Consider the following 27,190-nt stretch of genomic DNA (forward strand, 5'->3'; position numbering starts at 1 on the left):
CCGAGATTGCACCACGGCACTCCAGCCTGGGCGATAGAGCGAGACTCTGTTTAAAAAAAAAAAAGAGGGAGCAAGATGGCCGAATAGGAAAAGCTCCAGTCTCCAGCTCCCAGGGTGACCGACACAGAAGACAGGTGATTTCTGCATTTTCAACTGAGGTACTGGGTTTATCTCACTATGGAGTGCCTGACAATCGGTGCTGGTCAGCTGTTGCAGCCCGACCAGTGAGAGCTGAAGCAGGGCGAGGCATCGCCTCACCTGGGAAGCGCAAGGGGGAAGGGAATCCCTTTTCCTAGCCAAGGGAACTGAGACACACAACACCTGGAAAGTCGGGTAACTTCCACCCCAAGCTTTAAGCAAACGGGCACACCAGGAGATTATATCCCACATCTGGCCGGGAGGGTCCAATGCCTACGGAGCCTTCCTCATTGCTAGCACAGCAGTCTGCGATCTAACCACAAGGCAGCAGCGAGGCTGGGGGAGGGGCGCCCACCATTGCTGAGGCTTAAGTAGGTAAACAAAGCCCTGGGAAGATCGAACTGGGTGGAGCTCACAGCAGCTCAAGGAGGCCTGCCAGTCTCTGTAGACTCCACCTCTGGGGACAGGGCACAGCTAAACAACAACAACAACAACAACAAAAAAAGCAGCAGAAACCTCTGCAGACGCAAATGACTCTGTCTGACAGCTTTGAAGAGAGCAGTGGATCTCCCAACACGGAGGTTGAGATCTGAGAACGGACAGACTGCCTGCTCAAGTGGGTCCCTGACCCCTGAGTAGCCTAACTGGGAGACATCCTCCACTAGGGGTAGACTGACACTCCACACCTCACACGGTGGAGTACACCCCTGAGAGGAAGCTTCCAAAGCAAGAATCAGACAGGTACACTCACTGTTCAGCAGTATTCTATCTTCTGCAGCCTCTGCTGCTGACACCCAGGCAAACAGGGTCTGGAGTGGACCTCAAGCAATCTCCAACAGACCTACAGCTGTGGGGCCTGACTGTTAGAAGGAAAACTAACAAACAGGAAGGACACCCACACCAAAACCCCATCAGTACGTCACCATCATCAACGACCAGAGGCAGATAAAACCACAAAGATGGGGAAAAAGCAGGGCAGAAAAGCTGGAAATTCAAAGAATAAGAGTGCATCTCCCCCTCCAAAGGAACGCAGCTCATCGCCAGCAACGGATCAAAGCTGGACAGAGAATGACTTTGACAAGATGAGAGAAGAAGGCTTCAGACCATCAAACTTCTCAGAGCTAAAGGAGGAATTACATACCCAGCGCAAAGAAACTAAAAATCTTGAAAAAAGAGTGGAAGAAGAGAAGGCCGGGCGCGGTGGCTCAAGCCTGTAATCCCAGCACTTTGGGAGGCCGAGACGGGCGGATCACGAGGTCAGGAGATCGAGACCATCCTGGCTAACACGGTGAAACCCCGTCTCTACTAAAAAACACAAAAAACTAGCCGGGCGAGGTGGTGGGCGCCTGTAGTCCCAGCTACTCGGAGGCTGAGGCAGGAGAATGGCATAAACCCGGGAGGCGGAGCTTGCAGTGAGCTGAGAACCGGCCACTGCACTCCAGCCCGGGCAACAGAGCGAGACTCCGTCTCAAAAAAAAAAAAAAAAAAAAAAGAGTGGAAGAATTGATAACCAGAATAATTAATGCAGAGAATGCCATAAACGAACTGACAGAGATGAAAACCATGACACGAGAAATACGTGACAAATGCACAAGCTTCAGTAACCGACTCGATCAACTGGAAGAAAGAGTATCAGCGATTGAGGATCAAATGAATGAAATGAAGCGAGAAGAGAAGTCTAAAGAAAAAAGAAGAAAAAGAAATGAACAAAGCCTGCAAGAAGTATGGGATTATGTAAACAGACCAAATCTTCATCTGATTGGGGTGCGTGAAAGTGAGGTAGAAAATGGAACCAAGTTGGAAAACACTCTTCAGGATATCATCCAGGAGAATTTCCCCAACCTAGTAGGGCAGGCCAACATTCAAATTCAGGAAATACAGAGAACGCCACAAAGATACTCCTCCAGAAGAGCAACTCCAAGGCACATAATGGCCAGATTCACCAAAGTTGAAATGAAGGAAAAAATCTTAAGGGCAGCCAGAGAGAAAGCTCGGGTTACCCACAAAGGGAAGCCCATCAGACTAACAGCAGATCTCTCAGCAGAAACTCTACAAGCCAGAAGAGAGTGGGGGCCAATATTCAACATTCTTAAAGAAAAGAATTTTCAACCCAGAATTTCATATCCAGCCAAACTAAGTTTCATAAGTGAAGGAGAAATACAATCCTTTACAGATAAGCAAATGCTTAAAGATTTTGTCACCACCAGGCCTGCCTTACGAGAGACCCTGAAGGAAGCACTAAACATGGAAAGGAACAACCGGTACCAGCCATTGCAAAAACATGCCAAAATGTAAAGACCATCGAGGTTAGGAAGAAACTGCATCAACTAGCGAGCAAAATAACCAGTTAATATCATAATGGCAGGATCAAGTTCACACATAACAATATTAACCTTAAATGTAAATGGACTAAATGCTCCAATTAAAAGACACAGACTGGCAAATTGGATAAAGAGTCAAGACCCATCAGTCTGCTGTATTCAGGAGACCCATCTCACATGCAGAGACTTACATAGGCTCAAAATAAAGGCATGGAGGAAGATCTGCCAAGCAAATGGAGAACAAAAAAAAGCAGGGGTTGCAATCCTACTCTCTGATAAAACAGACTTTAAACCCTCAAAGATCAAAAGAGACAAAGAAGGCCATTACATAATGGTAAAGGGATCAGTTCAACAGGAAGAGCTAACTCTCCTAAATATATATGCACCCAATACAGGAGCACCCAGATTCATAAAGCAAGTCCTTAGAGACTTACAAAGGGACTTAGACTCCCATACAATAATAATGGGAGACTTCAACACCCCACTGTCAACATTAGACAGATCAACGAGACAGAAAGTTAACAAGGATATCCAGGAATTGAACTCATCTCTGCAGCAAGCGGACCTAATAGACATCTACAGAACTCTCCACCGCAAATCAACAGAGTATACATTCTTCTCAGCATCACATCACGCTTATTCCAAAATTGACCACATAATTGGAAGTAAAGCACTCCTCAGCAAATGTACAAAAACAGAAATTATAACAAACTGTCTCTCAGAGCACAGTGCAATCAAACTAGAACTCAGGACTAAGAAACCCAGTCAAAACTGCTCAACTGCATGGAAACTGAATAACCTGTTCCTGAATGACTACTGGGTACATAACAAAATGAAGGCAGAAATCAAGATGTTCTTTGAAACCAATGAGAACAAAGATACAACATACCAGAATCTCTGGGACACATTTAAAGCAGTGTGTAGAGGGAAATTTATAGCACTAAATGCCCACAAGAGAAAGCAGGAAAGATCTAAAATGGACACTCTAACATCACAATTAAAAGAACTAGAGAAGCAAGAGCAAACACATTCAAAAGCTAGCAGAAGGCAAGAAATAACTAAGATCAGAGCAGAACTGAAGGAGATAGAGACACAAAAAACCCTCCAAAAAATCAATGAATCCAGGAGTTGGTTTTTTGAAAAGATGAACAAAATTGATAGACTGCTAGCAAGACTAATAAAGAGGAAAAGAGAGAAGAATCAAATAAAAAATCATAAAAAATGATAAAGGGGATATCACCACCGACCCCACCGAAATACAAACTACCATCAGAGAATACTATAAACACCTCTACGCAAATCAACTAGAAAATCTAGAAGAAATGGATAATTTCCTGGACACTTACACTCTTCCAAGACTAAACCAGGAAGAAGCTGAATCCCTGAATAGACCAATAGCAGGCTCTGAAATTGAGGCAATAATTAATAGCCTACCAACCAAAAAAAGTCCAGGACCAGATGGATTCACAGCTGAATTCTACCAGAGTTACAAGGAGGAGTTGGTACCATTCCTTCTGAAACTATTCCAATCAATAGAAAAAGAGGGAATCTTCCCTAACTCATTTTATGAGGCCAACATCATCTTGATACCAAAGCCTGGCAGAGACACAAGAAAAAAAGAGAATTTTAGACCAATATCCCTGATGAATATCGATGCAAAAATCCTCAATAAAATACTGGCAAACCGGATCCAGCAGCACATCAAAAAGCTTATCCACCATGATCAAGTGGGCTTCATCCCTGGGATGCAAGGCTGGTTCAACATTCGCAAATCAATCAACGTAATCCAGCATATAAACAGAACCAAAGACAAAGAACACATGATTATCTCAATAGATGCAGAAAAGACCTTTGACAAAATTCAACAGCCCTTCATGCTAAAAACTGCTCAATAAATTCGGTATTGATGGAACGTACCTCAAAATAATAAGAGCTATTTATGACAAACCCACAGCTAATATCATACTGAATGGGCAAAAACTGGAAAAATTCCCTTTGAAAACTGGCACAAGACAGGGATGCCCTCTGTCACCACTCCTATTCAACATAGTGTTGGAAGTTCTGGCTAGAGCAATCAGGCAAGAGAAAGAAATCAAGGGTATTCAGTTAGGAAAAGAAGAAGTCAAATTGTCCCTGTTTGCAGATGACATGATTGTATATTTAGAAAACCCCATCGTCTCAGCCCAAAATCTCCTTAAGCTGATGAGAAACTTCAGCAAAGTCTCAGGATACAAAATTAATGTGCAAAAATCACAAGCATTCTTATATACCAGTAATACACAAACAGCCAAATCAGGATTGAACTTCCATTCACAATTGCTTCAAAGAGAATAAAATACCTAGGAATCCAACTTACAAGGGATGTCAAGGACCTCTTTAAGGAGAACTACAAACCACTGCTCAGTGAAATAAAAGAGGACACAAGCAAATGGAAGAACATATCATGCTTATGGATAGGAAGAATCAATATCGTGAAAATGGCCATACTGCCCAAGGTAATTTATAGATTCAATGCCATCCCCATCAAGCTGCCAATGAGTTTCTTCACAGAATTGGAAAAAACTGTTTTAAAGTTCATATGGAACCAAAAAAGAGCCCGCATTTCCAAGACAATCCTAAGTCAAAAGAACAAAGCTGGAGGCATCACGCTACCTGGCTTCAAACTATACTACAAGGTTACAGTAACCAAAACAGCATGGTACTGGTACCAAAACAAACATATAGACCTATGGAACAGAACAGATTCCTCGGAAATAATACCACACATCTACAGCCATCTGATCTTTGATAAACCTGAGAGAAACAAGAAGTGGGGAAGGGATTCCCTATTTAATAAATGGTGCTGGGAAAATTGGCTAGCCATAAGTAGAAAGCTGAAACTGGATCCTTTCCTTACTCCTTATATGAAAATTAATTCAAGATGGATTAGAGACTTTAATGTTAGACCTAATACCATAAAAACCCTAGAAGAAAATCTGGGTAATACCATCCAGGACATAGGCATGGGCAAGGACTTCATGTCTAAAACACCAAAAGCAATGGCAACAAAAGCCAAAATTGACAAATGGGATCTCATTAAACTAAAGAGCTTCTGCACAGCAAAAGAAACTACTATCAGAGTGAACAGGCAACCTACAGAATGGGAGAAAATTTTTGCAATCTACTCATCTGACAAAGGGCTAATATCCAGAACCTACAAAGAACTCAAACAAATTTACAAGAAAAAAACAATCCCATCAAAAAGTGGGCAAAGGATATGAACAGACATTTCTCAAAAGAGGACATTCATACAGTCAACAGACACATGAAAAAATGCTCATCGTCACTGGCCATCAGAGAAATGCAAATCAAAACCACAATGAGATACCATCTCACACCAGTTAGAATGGCAATCATTAAAAAGTCAGGAAACAACAGGTGCCGGAGAGGATGTGGAGAAATAGGAACAGTTTTACACTGTTGGTGGGATTGTAAACTAGTTCAACCATTATGGAAAACAGTATGGCAATTCCTCAAGGATCTAGGAACTAGAAGTACCATATGACCCAGCCATCCCATTACTGGGTATATACCCAAAGGATTACAAATCATGCTGCTATAAAGAGACATGCACACGTATGTTTATTGCGGCACTATTCACAATAGCAAAGACTTGGAATCAACCCAAATGTCCATCAGTGACAGACTGGATTAAGAAAATGTGGCATATACACCATGGAATACTATGCAGCCATAAAAAAGGATGAGTTTGAGTCCTGTGTAGGGAAATCGATGCAGCTGGAAACCATCATTTTTAGCAAACTATCACAAGAACAGAAAACCAAACACCGCATATTCTCACTTACAGGTGGGAACTGAACAATGCGATCACTTGGACTCAGGAAGGGGAACATCACACACCGGGGCCTATCATGGGGAGGGGGGGATGGGTGAGGGATTGCCCTGGGAGTTATACCTAATGTAAATGACGAGTTGATGGGTGCTGACGAGTTGATGGGTGCAGCACACCAAGATGACTCAAGTATACATATGTAACAAACCTGCATGTTATGCACATGTACCCTAGAACTTAAAGTATAATAAAAAAAAAAAAATGAAAAAGAAAAAAAGACACAAATAAATGGAAAGGTATTCAATGTTCATGGATTAGAAACATTAATATTGCTAAAATGTCAAAACAATCCAAAGTGATCTACAAATTCAGTGCAATCCGTATCAAAATTCCAATGTCATTTTCCACAGAAATAGAAGAAAAAACCCCTAAAATTCATATGAAACCACAAAAGATCCCAAATCGCCAAAGCAGTGATAAACAAAAGTAACAAAGCTGGAGACATCACATCACACTCTCCCTGATTTCAAAATAAAAGCTATTGTAATCAAAACAGTATGATGTACGGTACTGGCATAAAAACAAGACACATCATCTAGTGGAACAGAATATAGTCTAGAAATAAACCCAGGTACTTACAGTCAATTGATTTTTAACAAAGGTGCCAAGAACACACAGTCTCTTCAATAAATGGTGTTGAAGAAACTAGATATCCACATGCAGAAGAATGAAATTGGACCCTTATTTCATGCCATATACAAAAATCAACTCAAGATGGATTAAAGACTTAAATGTTTAAGACCTGAAACTGTAAAATGACTGTAAAACAGGCAAAAACCTTTGTGACATTCGTCTGGGCTTAGATTTTTTATATATGACCCGAAGGCACAGGCAATAAAAACAAAAATAGGCAAAAGCAATTGCGTGAAACTAAGAAGCTTCTAATCTTTGTCTTTCAATTAGAATTTTTGGACCATTTCTAATTAATTTTATTATCAATGAGGTTGAATTTGCATCTGCCGTATTGCTTTTTGTTTTATACTTATCACATTGCTTTGATTTCTTATCTTGTTTTTGATAAAATCAATTTGTTTTCATTGTATCTTCATTATTATGTATTGATTTAAAAATATGATAGCAATTGCTTTAGAGTTTGTAATGTACATCTTTAACATATCAAATAATATTGTGCTATTTCAAGTATAGTATAAAACAACGTATTTTCCTTCCTCCTCCCAACCTTTGCAATTATTGTCATACATTTTACTTGGATATGGTTATAAAACTCAAAGTACATTAGTGCATTGTTTTTTTACTATTTTTGCTTTACATGAATTTATTTTTTAAAGATATCTAAACATTTTTAAAAATGCATTTTACATTTGTAATATTCTTTGTTTGTGTAGATTCAGATTTCCACTTTTGTCATATTTATTCTACCTATGTCTTTTAACATTTATTTTAGTAGATGTCTGATGGTAGTGAATTGCCTTAGCTTTTGTCCATTTGAAAAAGTCTTGAGTTCACCTTATTTTTAAAATATATTTTGACTGTCTCTAGAATATTAGATTGACAATTAGTTTTTTCATTTCGAACTTTAAGGATGTTGTTCCATAGTGGTTTGGCTTGTATAGTTTCTGGCAAGAAACTTACCTTATCTTTATTTTTCTGTATTTTAAGCTTTTGAAATTCCCCCTCTGGGTCATGTGGCGTTTGTTCTACCCTCCCTTACTGACAGTGCTCCTTCACTTAGGACTGTGAGTACAAGGGTGTTTTACACCTCTGCTCCAGGACTAGGCTGTTGTTGCTTGTTGCTTGGCAAAAGCTCAGAAACAGACAGGTGTATTTCTACTTCTCCCCTAGAGGAATGAGATCTTCGCTTGGCCTCTAGAGAGGTGTATTATTCTTTTAATAACTTATTTTTCAGTGTGTTTTCTGGTGTATGTTAAAAACAGTGCATTCACACATGTAAGTGATTTACGAATACGTGCCTATATGGGGGCAGACATTCAACAGTTTGGCTGATCGGGGGTAAAGTCAGAATAATTTGGAGGCCACTTACTGCTTTAGAGGGACAGAATTAATAACTCTGATCGATTGGAAGTAGAATTTGCCTCTTTCTGTTCAATTTGATGACAACATGATTCAGATGGTTTACTTTATTTCTGTGAGTAACCTCATTTATAAATAGAGAATCTTTTACAGTGCATGTCTTATTTTATTTTAAAATAATTCAGAGATTTATGTGCCAAAATGGTGAAGCAGTCTTTATGGACTCTTCCCTATTTTAACCCCCGCCCCCTTTTATTTTTTAATAAATGAAAATCTCCTGATCCTTTTTAGGACTGTGAGGACGTGGGAAGTTGAAAATCCAAAGAAGCAAAAAAGTGTGTTTAAACCTCGGACGATGCAGGGCAAAAAAGTCATTCCCACTACGTGCACATATAGTAGAGATGGAAACCTCATAGCAGCTGCCTGCCAGAATGGAAGCATACAGATCTGGGACCGAAATTTGACTGTAAGTTGAATCTTCCCTTAGAAACCTTAAATCTTTCCTTAGAAGATGGCCACCTTACAAAGACAAACGTGTTAAAATATTATGAAGGTGAATTTCCTGAATATAGACCTAATTTAAACTTCAGTGTTAGGTGATCAAACATCGAGATTTTTGTAGTATAGTATACAGCATTTCAGCAGACATTTCAACTCTGTATTTTTCAGTACATATTTTGTTTTTATAATAAATGTACTCTTTTGGTATAAAATTTAAAAACCATAGTGCAAGCTTATTATATGGCATCTCAGGTTATTTGATTTTGAAAGTGAAGTGTTTAATGTAGTATATAAAGCAAGACTAAGCAGAGAACTAGAAAATACCCTTTAAAAGATTTAAGAAAAAGGTGAAAAGTCCAAGATGAGCCATCAGTTGTTTTGTAGTTATTTTTCTAGTAATTTAAGTAATATTTTAATATTCTATGACATTTCGTTTAGATAGGTTTCAGGTTTTTTCTTTACAGTTTCAGACTATTAGTAGAATAAATAAAGTTTGGAATTGGAAAGAATGATAGAATCCATATAAATAATGAATACAAAAGCCCTTGGCTAATTCTGTCAATTATCAATAAGCTGTAAAAAGCTTCTTGTTTTATGTATGAATGGTAAAACAAAGATGTTTGTTAAATGGAATGAGTCTAGACACCAGTGTTAGAATAAAATTCTACACAAACACATTTTGGATATCTTTATTTTATAGAAGTTTCTGGCCAGATTAGTCAGTAAATGTTTAGTACATACTGCAGGCACTACTCTAGGCACTGATAATACTTATCAAAAATTCCTGTCCTCATGGAGTTTTCATTCTAGTTAAATGTATATGCATATATTCCACCTTTGTCTATCAAACATTTACATTTTGAAGGGGATCCCAAGAAACACAGTTGTTTTTTCAGGTAGATGTGTTGGAAGACGATTAAAAAGTGATGATAGACGGGAAAAGAATCCATACTGATAATACTGAAAACATCTTTGACATTTTCTGTTTGTCAGATCTTTTTATTTCTGTTTTCATCTCTACTGTAAACCTCATAAAGCTTCATAACAGCATAGAGATCTTAAAAACTTCTTTGAATTGTAAACTGAGTTTTAACCAAGCAGTAAATTTTTTAGTAACTGGTTTTCATCATCTCTGGGTGCTGTTGACTTAAACACAAAAATTATAAAACATGCAGGTTTCTTGTGTAGCTTTAATAGTAGTGTTTTTTGTATAGCGTATATATATGTGACTTTCTCTTAGAACCCATATATTTTTATAAAGTTGAATATACTTTTTAAAGATTTGTCTTGTGTATCTTAAAATAAGGAGTATCTCCTATTTTCAGTTTTGTAGAAAAAAAGGCCATTGGAACGCCACTTTCTAAGAAATACCTCTTAAAGCCATTCAGCTAATTAGTCTTTGATTGTTTTGTTAGAATGTATTTAATAAATGAATGTAAGTTTATTATAACATATCTCATTTGTTATATTTTATTCATATTTTTTACATTTGGATGCAAATGTGTGTCAGCTGGAAACAAATCAAGTTAAAAAGAAAAACTTGCCAGCAGGAAACACAGCTTGATTTGAAAACAGATTTTTAAAAAATTCCTTTGCCTGCCTCCCTCTCTCCCTCCCTCCCTCCCTCCCTCCCTTCCTTCCTTCCTTCCTTCCTTCCTTCCTTTCGTCTTTCTGTCTTTCTTTCTTGCTCTGTCACCTAGGCTAGAGTGCAGTGGAACTACCTCAGCTCACTGCAACCTCTGCCTCCCGGGTTCAGGCAGTTCTCATGCCTCAGCCTCCCGAGTAGCTGGGATTACATACAGGTGTGTACCACCACACGCAGTTAGTTTTTGTAGTTTTAGTAGAGACGGTGTTTCACCATGTTGTCCAGGCTGGTCTCAAACTCCTGACCTCAGGGATCCACCCACCTTGGCCTCCCAACATACTGGGATTACAGGTGTGAACCACTGCACCCAACCTGGATTTTTAAAAAATTTCTTAATTTTTTTTCAGCAAGAAAAAAAAACCATCCACAGGGAAACACTAAAGCTGAAGTGAGAATGCCCAATAACAATAGTTTTTCCATGCAGTAGTTAAATAATTATATGACAGATAATGGTTAATCTGTATTTTGAGATGATTAAGTAAAACATTCATAATTGCCGTATTTAATCCTAGAATTTTCATTAGACGAACTTGAACTTTAGTAAATTAAAACATATTTCTTTAGAAGTAAGGTATCTCTATTAATGATGTATTTCTGTGTTGTCAAGACCTACCTTTACTCTAGAATTATATTGGTCAGTACACTAGCCACTAGCCACATTTGACTACTTTAGTTTTAATTAAAATAAAATACAATTAGAATTTCAGTTTCTCAATCACACTGGCCACTTTTTAGGTACCCAGTACTATCATGTGACCAGTGGCTACTTAATGGACAATATAGACCATTTCCATCATTGCAGAAAGTTCACTGGACATTGCTCCTCAAGAGGAGTGGTTGTTTGCCCAAGATTCTTTTTATTCGTATAATGATGGTCAGCCTTTCATGTGAGAAGAAGTCCTCTTTAGAGAAGCTTCTGTGGATCTGCATTGCCCCCTTGGTTCTCTGCTTCCCATTCACCGGCATAGTTTGAGCAACAGCAAGTCATCTGTTGCCTTAGCATGATGTGAGAGAGGGGGACAGAATAGTGGGAGATGACATTGGAGTGGTAACAGCATACACTCTGATTTTGCACATGTTGAACCTGTCAGTCTGCAGCACTCTTTTTTTTAAGACAGAGTCTTGCTCTGTCCCCCAGGCTGGAGTGCAGTGGTGCAATCTCGGCTCACTGTTACCTCTGCCTCCCGGATTCAAGTGGTTCTTCTGCCTCAGCCTACAGAGTAGCTGGGACTACAGGCATACGCCACCACACCTGGCTAATTTTTGTATTTTTAGTAGAGATGGGGTTTCACCATATTGGCCAGGCTGGTCTCAAACTCCTGACCTTGTGATCCGCCTGCCTCGGCCTCCCAAAGTGCTGGGATTACAGGTGTGAGCCACCACCCCTGGCCATTCTGCAACACTCTATTCATATGGCATTTTCTCTCCCCTCTTTCAGTTCAGAGGACTGAAATTTCTTCTTAGTAAGACCTATCCTGACTACACCATATTTAAAATTGCAGCCTTCTCTCTGCTGTGGTACTCTCTACCCCTTTTATTTTCTTCCATAGTGCTGATAGCTGTCTGACCTGCTATACTGTATGTTTCACTTTTTTTTCTTTTAAACTTCTGAGACAAGTTCTCACTCTTGTTACTCAGGCTAGAGTGCAGTGGCACGATTACAACTCACTGTGGCCTTGACTTCCCAGGCTCAGTTTATCCTCCTGCTTCGGCCTCTCGAGTAGCTGAGACCATGGGTGTGCGCCACTATGCCCAGCTAATTTTCTTACTTTTTTATAGAGATGGAGGGCTCACTATGTTGCCCAGACTGGTCTTGAACTCCTGGACTTAAGCAGTCTTCCCACCTTGGCCTCCCCAAGTGCTGGTATGACAGGCGTGAGCCGCTGCACCTGGCCCTCTTTATTGGCTGTTTCCTTCTAGTAGGATATTGACTGCATGAGGGAAAGGACTGCTGTCTGTTCTACTCCCTGCCATATTCCCAGAGCAAAGACAGTGCCTACTATATACCAGACCTTCAGTAACTATTTGTTGAATGAATGAATGGATGGATGTATTCTAAAATAGTAACATAAAATGAGATGGTCAGTTTAGTTCTAAGAATACATTTAATGAATAGTAGCATTAAAAAACTATCCTAGTTATATGAATACACAGTGAGATAGAGTTGGGTATGTGTATGAGTTTTGGGGTAGGGGGAGAGGAGAAAGATATTGAGGTAGTTTTTGGTATATTCTTAATGATATATAAATATATTAATCTGTATATGTGACTGATTTTGGATTTGCTAATAACAGGCAAATTTTTAAAAACTATGTTCATGTCTCTTTATAATTTCTGGGTTTTCAAATAATTCAGCATGTGTAGTCTCATGAATACCTAATAACTTCTCTTCATATCAAAATGCCTATCAGATTTATTCTTTGACTTTGCACAAAGCACTGTTTCTGTGTTTTAGTATCTATCAGGAATCTACAATATACTAGACTCTTGACTAAAATTACATACTGTATTTTCTTATCTTGCCATTACTGATTGTAGGCTAAGTTTTTGTCAGGAATATTGGGATTCATTTTATTCATGGAGTGTTGCTCTCCCTAGACACAGGTGATGGAAGGGAATAATATTTGAGGTTGTTTGATTTTGCAATAGGCACCACTAGCAACTTGACCCCCCTCTATCTGACGGCCTCCTATTGCCCTTTTGGCCTGCAAGCCCTTGCCCATATTCTTGGGCTGTTCCTTTGGGAAAATCACCACACAGCGCAATGCCTTACCAAGAAAGCTGCAAGATTTCCCCAGCTCAGTTGGCTGTTCAGTGCCCCCATTTTCAGCCATGCCAGAAAGTGGAACAGAGGAATCTGAGACAAAGACAGTAATCATATCAGGAAATCAACTTCTGGCAAATAAGACAACAAATATGAAGAAGAGACAAATATCCAGCACACAGCAAATCTTTAAATGACTCCAGTTGCTTGTTAAAAGATTACTTTATGTCCTTCTACACCCTTCTTCTTATTAATACATGTATTTACAGATACATAGATTGGGCGCAGTGCCCCACGCCTGTAATCCCAGCAGTTTGGGAAGCCGAGGTAGGCGGATCACAAGGTCAGGAGTTCGAGACCAGCCTGGCCAACATGGTGAAACCCCCGTCTCCACTAAAAATACAAAAAAGATTAGCCAGGTGTGGCGGTGGGTGCCTGTAGTTCCAGCTACGTGGGAGGCTGAGGCAGGAGAATCGCTTGAATCTGGGAGGTGGAGGTTGCAGTGAACCGAGATCGTGCCACTGCACTGCAGCCTGGACGACAGAGCAAGACACCGTCTCAAAAAACAAAAAAAGAAACACAAAGTTTTGTTTTTATGTAGAGAGAATTTGAAGCTTGCTTTTTAAATTTGAAAGCATAAAATAGTAGATATAGCTTGATTTCTTTGCTTTTTTTCAAAATGTCGTTATTTAAATGGGATCCTGTAATTTTACCTACATGAAATATGTGCTTTTCAAAAAATGTTGGTTTTTTGGTTTATTATTATTTTATTCTATACCACTCCTCTCCTATGTCATTGTCCCATTCTCTATCCCTTAATGCTTGTAAATTACCTGATCGGTATCCTTTTGTGGGTTTCTCCATATCTGTATATCTGTATCTCTTCACATCTGGAACATTTCAACTGGTATTTTTGAGGAACTGTCACCTCACTGAGAATAAGACAAAAGAAATTTAAACCTGTAAGTAGTTTGTAAAACATTCAGGGAATGATCTGTGAGGTAATTTATGACCAGGTGCTGCTTTGTATAATGCCCATCATATGGAAGAATTAGGGAAGGCAGAGGTCAGGTGGGGAGTCATAGGGCCTCTGAAAGGTGCACAGTTTGGATAAGCAACAGGATTAATGGGGGTTACAGAGTAATAATATTCATTGTTTACTAAACAAAGCAGAAATAGTGAGCTATTCTGCATATAAAAATGATACTAAAGCATCTTTAGAGATTCTTACTTCCCAAAACAGTCTTGAATCTTCTCTTTAGAATCACCAGCAAGCTAATTTGATACAATGAAAGAAAAGTAAAGCAGAATAAAGACAATGTTTTGTGGGAAAGGTGGCACTTGAGTCCCTGGGTGCCCTTAAGTTACTTAAAGTCTCTTAGAAGTCACTCCTCACTGTTGGACACCATCTGCTGTGCCTTACATTAACAATAATTTTCACAATTAAAAAATTTAGTAGTTTTTTTGGTTAAATTTTCGTAATGCAGCTTTGAACATTCTTCTCTCACACCTCAAGTAAACTAATTTAAGACAAATTCTCATACTATTTGTTAACTACTTTCTGTAGTGATATTTTTTTAATGGCTGGTAATTGCGTCTTTTTGTTGCTTTTGGGATATTCTTATGAAGCTGTCATAACCACTAAAAATGAAAGCAATATTTACTTTTTTTTTGTTTTTTTGAGACGGAGTCTCGCTCTGTCACCCAGGCTGGAGTGCAGTGGCCGGATCTCAGCTCACTGCAAGCTCCACCTCCTGGGTTCACGCCATTCTCCTGCCTCAGCCTTCCGAGTAGCTGGGACTACAGGCGCCCGCCACCACACCTGGCTAGTTTTTTGTATTTTTTAGTAGAGATGGGGTTTCACCATGTTAGCCAGGATGGTCTCGATCTCCTGACCTTGTGATTCACCCATCTAGCAGTATTTACTTTTATGGAGGTTCTGTATGTTTGTGTACTAAGCCAGATTATTAGCAAGAAGGAAGAATTTTATGACAGTGTGCTCTTAATATTTTCTTTATATTTTTCATTATTACCTATTAGAGCAATCTAAACTCCCTAAACTGAGTGTTAAGCTGTTGGTATTCATGATTTTGGAGATTTAAAAAAAAATACTGCGTTGAAATATTTTTAGCATATAATGTTTCCAGTCTTGTTTGTGATAAAGTTGTCATCTGTTGCATGATTTTAAAGTCGTATGACTTTGATTTGGAAAACATTTTATTACATAGTTATTCATTATTTACTGCCGTCTGCAACTGTGAAGATGCTTGAAGAACTCTTGTTTCATTTCAAAATTTTCATTTGAGAATATTTTGATTTCAGCCTTTTTTTTTTTAAAAAAAAACTTCTTTGACATACCATTTTAGCTATGAATCTTGGGAATGATGTATGGAGAGCTTTTTAAATTCTGATTATTCTATAGTCGATAAATATCCTTTATTTCCCTGATAGTGATATCATCAAAGACTTGTATAAGTTAAACATGACCTCCAATGGCTAAGACTGTGCTTGCAGCCCAGACTAATGACCTCATCTCGGTGTCTTCTCCTTTCTTTCTGCAAAGACTGATCATTTAACAATAATTCACAACTTTTACCTAATAATAGGTGTTCAAGTTAAAGTAGCACAGTATTCACTATAAGGAGAGAGAGTAGTTGTAGGGAAAAAAAAAAAAAACTATATTTTATTTTTTAAACAATTTTTTTAATACCAAATGATTTAGAGAATGTTTCTGGTATCTTCTTTTGAGAAAAAAGATCATCTATCTCTGTGTGAAATATAAAGAGCAATGCTAGAAATTCAAAGTTTTGTCCCTTTAATAGACTTAATGCTGGGAATCTAGAAGAATATATATGTATATATTGACAGCTAAATGTCTACTGCATAGTTCTATAGCACATTTTATAGATGACACCTGAGATATACAATTACATTATATTTCACTTCAGATTTCGTGTCTGTAAGTCCTGACTTTCCTAAACTCTTGTTCTTCTCATTTTCTTTATTCACAAAATGAGGGCATGGTCCCCCCATGTCATGTTATTTTGAGGATTATATTAGGTAATATATGTAAAACATTCAGATAGGACATGCACATAACAGGTTCTTAATAACTGCTGGTCTTCCTCTTTTTTCTTTTTAACTCCTAGGCTACTTACAGTTTTTGTAGAATGGTAAAGTTAGACCTAAAGATACTATTTAACTCTGGCTGTGAACATCTTACGAATCCAAGTTTGATGGATTTCTTGGTAACTAAAGGTTTGGCTTAGGAAGATAAAGAGTGTAGGTGCTTTGCTCCAACCAGTCATTCATTTTATGCAAATATAACTACCATCAATGAGTAACAATGCTATGGACCCATGTTTTAGTTATGCCTGAGTAGATACATGAATTATAATGACCCTTTTACAAATATTCAACAGAACACGTATGACATATTAACTATTCTATAGTGCTTTCACATGCCTATTTTTCAATGGTTACATTTCCAAAAAAGTGTATCATTGATTCTGAACACAAAAATAACCATCAAAACTGCAAATTACTTGCAGGCACTAAACTTAAATTCTAATTTGTCAATTATTTTCATAGAGTTATATAAAGTTTTAATAATCTCTTGTAAATAATGCTCTTATAAAATGCTCCTGTAAATGCTTTTGTCACACATGCTGTTAGAAGCAACATTTACTAAATGAAAAAATACTGGCTTTTGAAAAAGTTAGGGTAAAAGGTTTTTGGAAAATATGGATGATTATTTTCCTTGTTTTTTAAGACTATGAATATATAATTATTTAAGACTTCCAGTTAAAACATGGCAGGTTAAACACATTTGTTCAACCATGCTTCCTCCTGAAACCTCACTAAAGTGACAGGAAAGGCCGGTTTTAAAGCATAAACTCAAATGGATGAAGAGAATTAGAGAGGAGATGATAGCAGAAAAGAGATATCAAGATTCATTTGTAAGGTGGAAGCCAGATGCATAAATGGTATGTGACTTAGCTATCTAGAGAAAGCTGAAACCTTAGCCGTGGTAGGAGAAGCCTGTAAAAGGCAAACTGATTTGTCTTATAATTCCTTCCTCTGCGCTGTGCAGCCAAATCACTGCTCTCCCTCTACCATCACAGAAGACAAAAGAATTACTTTTAAAGTGGGCCTAATGAAGAGACCCTATATTCCAGGCAAAGAAAATCTTCATGTAGAGTTGTTTGTCCTCTCCTTCTCCCCCTTTGTTGTTATTATTGTTGTTTTTGTTATTATTATTATTGTACTTACTGAGTACTTACTGTGAACCAGGCAATATTTTAAGCACTTGTAATATTTTATTTAATCCACACGGCAACTCTATGCTATAAATGCTATCATTATCGTTTTACTGATAAAAAAAAAAAAAAAAAAAAAAACCCAGAAACAAAGAAATTGACTTGCCTACTAAAAACTACAGTTCGTATGTGGCATAACTGAGGTTCAATCCCAGGCAGTCTGGCTTAAGAGTCTATATTAAGGGTCAGAAAAACTATGGCCATGTACCAAATCTAGCCCACTACCTGTTTTTGTATGGCAAGCTAAGAGTGGTTTTTACATTTTTAGATGGTTGTATTATTTTTCTATGGCTGCTGCAACAAACTACCACAAATTTAGTGGCTAAAATAACAGAAATGTATTATCTTACAATTCTATAGGCTAAAGTCTCATTGGGCTAAAATCAAGGTGTTAGCAGGACATTGTTCCTTTCAGGAGGCTCCAGGGAGAATCTATTTCCTTGCTTTTCCAGTTTCTAGAGGCCACCCTTATATCTTGGCTCCTGGCACGCTTCCTTCATCATCAAGGCCAGCAACGTTGTTGAGTCCTTCTTACGTCATAACACTGCGACCTTCTGTTCTCCTTCCCTCTGCCACTTTTTAAAGACCCTTGTGATTACATCTAGCCTACTCAGATAACCTAGGATAATTTCCCTATTTTAAGGTCAGCTGATTAGCAGCATTAAATCAGTCTGAAACCTTAATTTCCCCTTGCCACCTAAGGTAATATATTAACAGGTTCCAGGGACTCAAATGTGGAAATCTTTGGGAGTGTTACTCAGCCTATCATAATGGATTCAGAAAATCAAAATAAAAATATTTTGTGACACATGAAAATTACATGAAATTCAAATTTCAGTGTCCATACATTTTATTATAACAGCCTTGCTCATTCATTTGTATATTATCTGTGACTGCTTTTGTATCATATTAGCAGAGTTGAGTAGCTGCAACAGAGGATATGATCCTCAAAGCCAAAGATACTTACTATGTGGCCCCTTACAGAAAAAGAATTTGACCCCTGACATAGAGTTTCTAATTTGGCTTTTAGTGCTTTTCTCTTAGGTAATTAATGGTAGACATGGGATCACCAGACATTTGGGGAAATCCTCTAACATGGAATACAGAAACTTATACTAAACAAAATAAGTAAGTCAGAGGAGAGAGAGATAATGTAGAAAACTGAAGAAATTTTCAAGGAAAAAACCCCTATAATTGATATTCTCAGAGACAAAATAGAGACTAGTACAACCAAGAAACTAAAGCAGATTACTACCAAAAATATGAATGTTAAGAGATTAAGGAAGATCTCTTGCAAAGTAAATATTTGATTGGAGTATAAGGGAAGGAATCCCTAGGAATATTAAAATCTCCTGGAGAGTATATATAAATATAGTCGAGGAAACCTAGAAAGTAGAATAAAAGACAGTGATAGAAAAAAGATAGGAAACTTACAGTGTCAATTCAGGGTCTAGTATTTGACTAGAAAGTTCTAATGAAAATACAGGAGAGGAAGGATGGAATTAGGTAAGAAAGAGTTACTAAAAATAAAGAGGTCTCAGAACTGAAAAAACATGACTTTCCAGAGAGGAAGGACTCATCTGGAAAGAATGAAAAAGACGCACACCAAGCCATGCGTCATGAAATTTCAGGACACCAGGAATATAGAGAAGATTTTACTCACAGGGAATACAATAGGAAACACGTGACACAAGAATAATAGGACCATGTAATTTGGGATGTTGGTAAGACAGTTGCTCAAATGTTAAGACCTTGGATTCTGTATTAGTGTAAGGGGATGTCGTCTTTCTCATTTTTCTGTTGAGGTGATGAAATATTTTAAGTTCAGTAATATTACTTTTAGTGACTGCTCACCAAATCTTCTTAACTTTGTCCTAAGCATTATTCATTCCAGACATACGTTCAGCTACATGTGAAACAACCCACCGGGATTATATGCCAGAACTTAAGCTTAATATACCCAAAACACAACCTGTCTCTTTTAGAACTCATTCTTTCTTTTGACTTTGCTATTTTTATTATTTTTCCATTTAGAATTTCAGAATATTCTTTACCTCCTATAACCAGTTGTCAGTCTTATCAGTTCTGTGTTTTAGTGTTTCTCACATCCACTCCCTTAATTTCATCTCTCGCTTTCATTCTACTTCATATTTTCATCATCTTTAACTTGCGATGCTGGATATCCTCACCTTTCTCTGTCCGTGTTCTGATAAACCTAGCCCTGGTTTAAATCACGTTAAATGCAATACTTACTACTTCAGTACTTGTCATATGCTGAATAAAGTTCAAATTTTCTCAGACTGACACTTCTAGCCTTTCAGTTTATACCTTTTTCCAACCTTTGAGTATCTTTCATAACTTTCTCCATAAATCAAAACACTTGTTTTTTTTTTTTTTTAACATAGGGTCTCACTCACCCAGGCTGGAGTGCAGTGGTACAATCTTGGCTTACTGCAGCCTCTACCTCCCAGATTCAAGTGATTCTCCCACCTCAGCCTCCAGTCGCTCTCCACCATGCCCAGCTAATTTTTGTAGAGATAGCTTTTCGCCATGTTGACCAGGTTGGTCTCAAACTCCTGACCTCAAGTGATCCACCCACCTCAGCTTCCCAAAGTGCTGAGATTACAGATGGGAGCCACTGCACCCAGCCTAAATAAAAAAACTTTTTACTCAGACTAGATTATACTTTGTTCCCTTATGATTATCGTCTGATTTACTACCTTGGTGCCTTTTCCTATACTAAACACTCCATCCTGTATGCGTCTCCCACAAGCCCCCCACTGCTGGTAGAAATGGCCACCATCCACTATCCAACATCCATTGAAGAAGGCCCAATCACATGCCATTCCCTCTATGATGCTCTGTTAGGGACTAAAAGATTACATATCTAGGGATATTAACCCTGAAAGTATTTTGTTTTATTTTTAGTTTGCCTGGTTGTTTATTTTGTTTCTCTTTAAGATTAATATGGTCAGGGACTTTTTGTCTTATTTGCTGTTTCTCTGTGTCCAAGATGAGCATGACATATTAATAAATATTTGTTGAATAAATGAGTGAATGCTATCAGAGCATTATAGGTTTTATGTTAAATGAGTTTGGTTTTCAGTTGCTTTATTGTTGTTTTTAAATTTTAAATTATTCTTCCTTAAACTTACTATCAAATAAGTGCATTTTATAAGTTGTTTGTTTGCGTTAGCCGTCAGTATGTAGGCTATAAATAGATAGGCTAAATACTACCTATTTGCATCAGTAGTATTTTTAGCCTGTTGTTTTCCAATAAATAGATTTTAAAGCATATAGTTTTAACAATAAGCGATACTTACTGAACACTTACTTTGTTCCAGGGACCGTTTCAAGTGCTTTGTATATGTTTTAATTCATTTAATCCTCAGAACAATATTGTGAATTAAGTACTACCATTAACTACATATTTTAGATGAGAAAACTGAAGTACAGCAGTGAAGGGTTTAACAACTCACCTAAGGTCATGCATCTAGTAAGTTTTGGAGCCAGGAACTCTGACTCTAGAATATGCACTCTAAAATTTCACTGCTATATGGTTCAAACATAAATGACCCTGTTGGGAATATTCTAAAACAAGATTGTGGTGATGATTGTACACCTCTGTAAATTAACTAAAAATCATCCAGTTGCACACTTAAAATGGGTGAATTTTATGGTCTTAAATTATAATTTGATAAAGATGTTTAAAAAGTGGGTGATCTATATTCTTATTAAAATGCATTATAATTTTTTTCAATATTTCATGTACAGTGGAACTTTTAGTCCTGAGTTCTTTTGCCACTGAAATATGGGAATGGGTGAAGTAGGTAATCTGTGCCTTGCCTAAGTTGGCTAAGGACACAAAAGTTTATATGTCACTGTTACGAGCTCTTTGGGGGTGAGAATTTTTTCTTCCTTACCTTTGGATCTGTTGGTATGTAAACCATGCGTAGCAGGGACTTGATAAGTATTTGTTGAATTAAATCTCAAGAGCTTTATTTACCTGCACTGTAGATACTTAAATTGTATCCTCAGAAATCCTGGCTTTCATAGTCCAATTTTAAAATATAGACCTTGTGCGGTATACTTAAAAGGTAAAACATATACACTGCCTAGATGCATAGATATTAACATATAGAAGGGAAAAATGTAACTGATGAAAACATTATGTATAAAACTTTGTAGATTTATATGATTACATATTGATCAAAGTTGCTTGAGGAAGCCAGAAGAAAAATTGAATTAACATAAGTGTTTACTTATAAAGATTTTTAAAAGTCTTCTGAAAACATTGGAGCTCACAAATAAAGTTGGAAGAATTAAAATTTTCTGCTAAACATGGCAGAATAGAAAACATATGAATATTTATGGATGTGTATTGATATTTAGGACAGAAAAAATGGAAATCAATCATGAACCAAAAACTTCAGTTTAAAATATATCCATAAGAGATGCTGTTATAGAGTCAAATGTGTAAATATAAGCAAGCAGTTAATATAATCTTATATTTTCGTTATATTGAATAAGCAGATTCAAGAGAAGGATGTAATTTCACTTTGTCACTATTTAGTGACTTGAATGTAGTCAAAATATAAAGGTCAAAATTTTTAAAAATTTATTTTAAAAAGTAAGATTTTATTTGTTTGTTTGTTTTGAGACTGAGTCCTGCTGTGTTGCCCAGGCTGGAGTGCAGTGGCTCAATTTCGGCTCACTGCAACCTCCGCCTCTGGGGTTCAAGTGATTCTCCTGCCTCAGCCTCCCAAGGAGCTGGGATTACCAGGTGCCCACCACCAAGCCTGGCTAATTTTCATGGTTTTAGTAGAGATGGGGTTTCATCATGTTGGCCAGGCTGGTCTCGAACTCCTGACCTCAAGTGATCTACCAGCTTCAGCCTTCACATAGGGAAAAGTGAAGAAGGAAGTGGAAAAAGGTTGAGGTGGGTGGATATATCAGATCAAATAGGGCTGTTTTGGCTATGTAGAGTTTAGATACTCTTCTGAGGGTAATGAGAAGCCATTACATGGATTTTAGGAGAGGATTGGCATTATTCAAGTTACATTTTTAAAAGAATCATTCTGGCTGTTCTGCACGGAGAATAACTACAGGGAGAGAATGGTGGAAGCAGGGAGACAGATGAGGGGCTATTTTAGACATAAAGGTAAATTCCTGGACAAGGGTTTTAGTGGTGAAGGTAATGTTCGGGTTCTGAAGATTTTTTGAAGCCAGAGCTAGCAAATGGATAATGTAGGCTCATTTTTTTTACAGTGTTTTAAATTATGCCTTTTTAAAAAAAAAGCTGGGCAATCATATAAAATAGATAATTTAATTTGGAAAATGATTTCATTAAACACATTTGCTCATTCCCTGTCATGGTTCCTTATTTTTTAATGGTTAATGGACTCTTTGAGAGTGAAAAATTTGGGTTGCATGAAATAGGGGAAGCATGTTTTGAATTTGTGTTATTCTAGCCAATTTTGATCAGTTAATTTTATTTTTGTTATTATCTGGTATCATTTGGCAATATGGAGTAAATACTCCCTAATTCTTAAACAAACAAACAAAAAACAAAAAAACTTTTGGCATGTTACAGAGCACAATTAGTCCTCTATGGTTATCTAGATAGGGCTATGTCATCTAAAATGGTCAGACTCTCTGCAGGATGACTATAGTCTCTAAAAAGCCTATATAAGGGATGCCTCTCTCTAGTAGAGATATTTCCTGAGCCATGTTTCTCAGCATCAGGACAGCTATGATTTATTTTGTAAGCGGACAAGGCCAAACATTACTGTTTTAACTATTATAAACAAAATAGTAAATGTTAAATGTTCACTTAATAGAGCCACTAGTAGGGCTTTTTATATACACAAAGTGAAGTCTGAGCCAAAACTGTGAAACAGTTCTCTGGTCTGTGTGCATTCTCTTTTAACCTGCTCTTTGATTCATTGCAACTGGAGAAGTGATGCAACCAGTGATGATTTGCACTCCAAAGCTCTTGGTGCTGCAGTGAGTCCTCCCTGTTTTGTTTTGTTTTGTTTTTTCTTCTACTAATTACCCAAGCCATAGTAATTTATCAAATTTCTTAAAACTGTTCAGAAATGTTTATTATAATATGTTAGTTCCAAAATAAAGAGCTTTTCAAGATTCTGTTAAACCTCAACCTTTTAGAATATTTTAAAATATTTACCAGTTTTTTTTTTTTTTTTTTTAAGCACAGATTTAAACCGGTAATAGTCCGCAAAATGATACAAAACTGTCTTAAAAATGTGGAATGCTTCACAAATTTGCATGTCATCCTTGCGCAGGGGCCATGGTAATCTTCTCTGTATCATTCCAATTTTAGTATATATGCTGCCGTGAACACTGTGTTTACCAGTTTTGTTCTTTATCAGTTTTTATGGCTTTCAGCTTTAGCCTACAAAGTTATGCAAGGATCAAATCTTAATTCAGATATAATTTTAAAGTTACTTCCCCAATTTTTTATAGTTAATTACAGAAAGGACTATTCTCATTGAGTGGTGTTTTCACTGAGTAGTCTGTTTTTGTTTGTTTTGTTTTTTTGCTGCTTTGTTGTTTTTTGCCATCAAGGTTTTAACCTGGGTAGTAAACACTGATGCTGCATTGATGCTCATGGGGCAGGTGGCTAAGGAGCCAATCACTGCATTTGTCAGGTAGTAACCCTGTTTTATTCTGAAAAACAGTTTTTATATGCTTTCTATTTGAAAATATAGCAGAAAAGACCTATTATACTTGTCTTATAAAGCTGTATTTTTTTAATCACAAAATTAACATTTTATATTGTGACTGACTATTCACATATCTTTGCACAGACACACAGGCATATATGAAACTGAAAAAGGAGTTAACCATAGCAATTCCTATGGCAGTGTACACTCCATTTTTTTGTATCCCGATTTGTTCCATGTTTAAAGTACTGATCATAACCTATTACATTGATTTTAGGACCCACTAATGAGTAAGAATCCAGAATTTGAAAAACACTTCTAGAGCATGCCTCAAATATAATTTGATCTTTTCAGAAGCCTTGTGAGATAGGCAAGGCTAATATTAACCCTTTTCAAACATAGCTAAAGCCTACACTTTGAAAACAGAAGTTGGACTAAAGAATTGAAAACCGAAAAAATGATTTAGGGTGTTGAATGAGCAGAGGTCATCATGAACACAGTGTACACTTGAATGGTGATGGAGATGAAGAGGGGCCACAGAGATTTAGAACAGAAAGCAGATGGATGTAGAAGATGTTTTATTTGCCTCAGGATTTTTGCCTAAGCCCTTGAAGACATCTGGTATGCCACTAGAAATCACCTGAGGCTAAAATTTACCAGATTATTGGTATCTTGAAAAGCTACCAGAATTAGTTTGCAAGGCTCTACCCATCAGCTTCTTACAGTCTACCTCTAGAAATCTCATCTATACCATTCCAGTCCAATTTCTCGAGGTAAGTCTATTTCCCAAAATTCACTTACTTGCATACGACTTTTATAATTCTTGTCATATGTATACATCACCATATTGTTTTTTAAATTGTTAGAAATGGATTTATTTATTCCAAATAATTAAAAAATTTGTGATTGACTTCAGACATTAATCATTTAAAGCAAACAATCATTGGTATTTAGTGTATTCACAATGTTGCAACCACCAATTCTCTAGTTTCAAAAGTTTCATCACCCCATAAAAACACCCCATACCTCTTAAGTAATCATTCCTCATTCCCCCATTTAAAAAAGAAACATTCTAACACTATCAAAAATGTAAAAAAGCAATATGACTCTAAAAAGAACACAGCAAATTCTGAAAATAAAACAGTCATTAGCCAGATACTAGCTAGATACTGTTATCTACTAATTCTCATGTGTCTTAGATTTTTCTATGTTAAAAAGGGATATAGGCAAAAGTTATGGAGGTATTAAAGACCAATCAATGCTAAATCAAGACTTCCTGCTTGGTCAAACTGAAAGAATTGAAGGAAATTTCAAAAATATACCTTTCTCACTGTGAGATTCACTGCTATTTAGTGTCATTTCCTTTAAATAACATCTAAAATTTGTCTTGATACAGCTGAATTCATCCTTTCCTTCACTTTTCTATTAAAGGGGTTGCATATTATTCCCAGAGTCCTTTATAACTGAATTCCTGGAATTCAGAGAGTGTGTTCTAAATATTGGTGATTGCAGTTTTCATTATTATCCTCAAACATATAAAATCCATTATTTACCAAGTAGTAAACTGGACGCTTTCAGAATTTTAAAGGAAAGATACAGATACTACTTCCAAATAATATAAATCTTTGTTGTGAAAATCAATGTATACACAATTAACACTTAGAATATAAAACTGATAATATTAAATAGACAAGTAGATTGTGTACTAAAAGTTATCTCGTTTAAATTATTTGGAACTTTTATACTGTTTCATAGAGATCAAGTTAATAGCAGCTATTATGAATATTCCAGATTAGCACAATATGGCTTATCTTTTTATATCTTCAGGTTCTCCTGGGGTGGTTCTGGTATGATAAAAATAGTATTTTGCATCACAAACTTCAGTTTCCTCATCTGAACAGTAAACTTAATCTTTACCTAGTTAGAAAGTTCAAATAAGATAACCTTTGTGTAAGTACACAGCACAGTCCCTGGTACTTGGTTGAAGGTCAGGTAAGTGTGCATTTATTTATTCAGTTACTCATATTCATGGCTGTTTTAAAATTAATTTTTTAATTGACAAGTAATAATTGTACATATCCAGGGCATACATAGTGATGAATTCATCCTTTCCGTCACTTCACTGTTATATTGATATATTTGATACATATGATGTATAGTGATCAAATCATGTTAAGTAACATCCATCATCTCAAACATTTGTTATTTCTTTTTGTTGGGAATTTTCAATATCCTCATTCCAGCTGTTTGAAAGTATATAATATTTATTGTTAACTGTAGTCATTCTGCTGTGGGACAGAACACTAAAATTTATTTCTCCTATCTAGCTCCAATTTTGTGTATCTGTTAACAAATCTCTTCCTAACCCTCCCTTCCCTCTACTCTTTTCAGCCTCTAGTATTCTCTGTTTTACTTTTTACTTCTATGAGATCAACTATTTTTCTTTCACATGAATGAGAACATAGGGTGTTTAACTTTCTGTTTGCAGCTTATTTCACTTATCTTCCACTTCCATCCATGTTACTGTGAATGGCAGGATTTCATTCTCTTTTATGACCGAATAGTATTCCATAGTGCATCTATATCACATTTTCTTCATCTATTTATTATTGGACACCTAGGTTGATTCCATATCTTGGCTATTGTGATTAGGGCAGTAGTAAACATGGGAGTGCAGGTATCTTTTTGACATACTGATTTTTTTTGCTTTGGATACTGTAGGGGATAAGGGAGAGCTTTCCCTTGGTCCCCTGATGTTTTGCTGAAAAATCAACTCACAAAGCGCAGATTAATTAGAGAAAAGGCATACAGATTTATTCATCGTATATACACAGGAGCCTTTGGAATGAAGATCAAAAGATACAGGGGAAATTATCAAAAGATACAGGGGAAAGGTTCAACAAAGTATGGACAGTCATGTAGAAATATGATT

The 27,190-nt window shown here is 36.9% G+C and overlaps 1 protein-coding gene and 1 non-coding gene across 4 annotated transcripts in view; one reads left to right on the plus strand and one right to left on the minus strand.

The window, feature by feature from the left end:
* Positions 1–27,190, plus strand: part of WDR70 (WD repeat domain 70) — a 377,836-nt gene that overhangs the window by 216,704 nt on the left and 133,942 nt on the right. For all 3 annotated transcript variants that reach the window (XM_010367672.2, XM_030927443.1, XM_010367673.2), the window contains exon 10: positions 8,635–8,809. In XM_010367672.2, the coding sequence (XP_010365974.1) occupies positions 8,635–8,809 (175 nt within the window). The remainder of the gene's footprint in view (positions 1–8,634; positions 8,810–27,190) is intronic.
* LOC115896589 lies at positions 23,833–23,936 on the minus strand. The gene has a single exon (XR_004056509.1). It is a non-coding gene; the product is annotated as a U6 spliceosomal RNA (small nuclear RNA).

This window comes from Rhinopithecus roxellana, chromosome 3 (assembly GCF_007565055.1).
Source record: "Rhinopithecus roxellana isolate Shanxi Qingling chromosome 3, ASM756505v1, whole genome shotgun sequence".
NCBI classification, from domain to species: Eukaryota; Metazoa; Chordata; class Mammalia; order Primates; family Cercopithecidae; genus Rhinopithecus; species Rhinopithecus roxellana.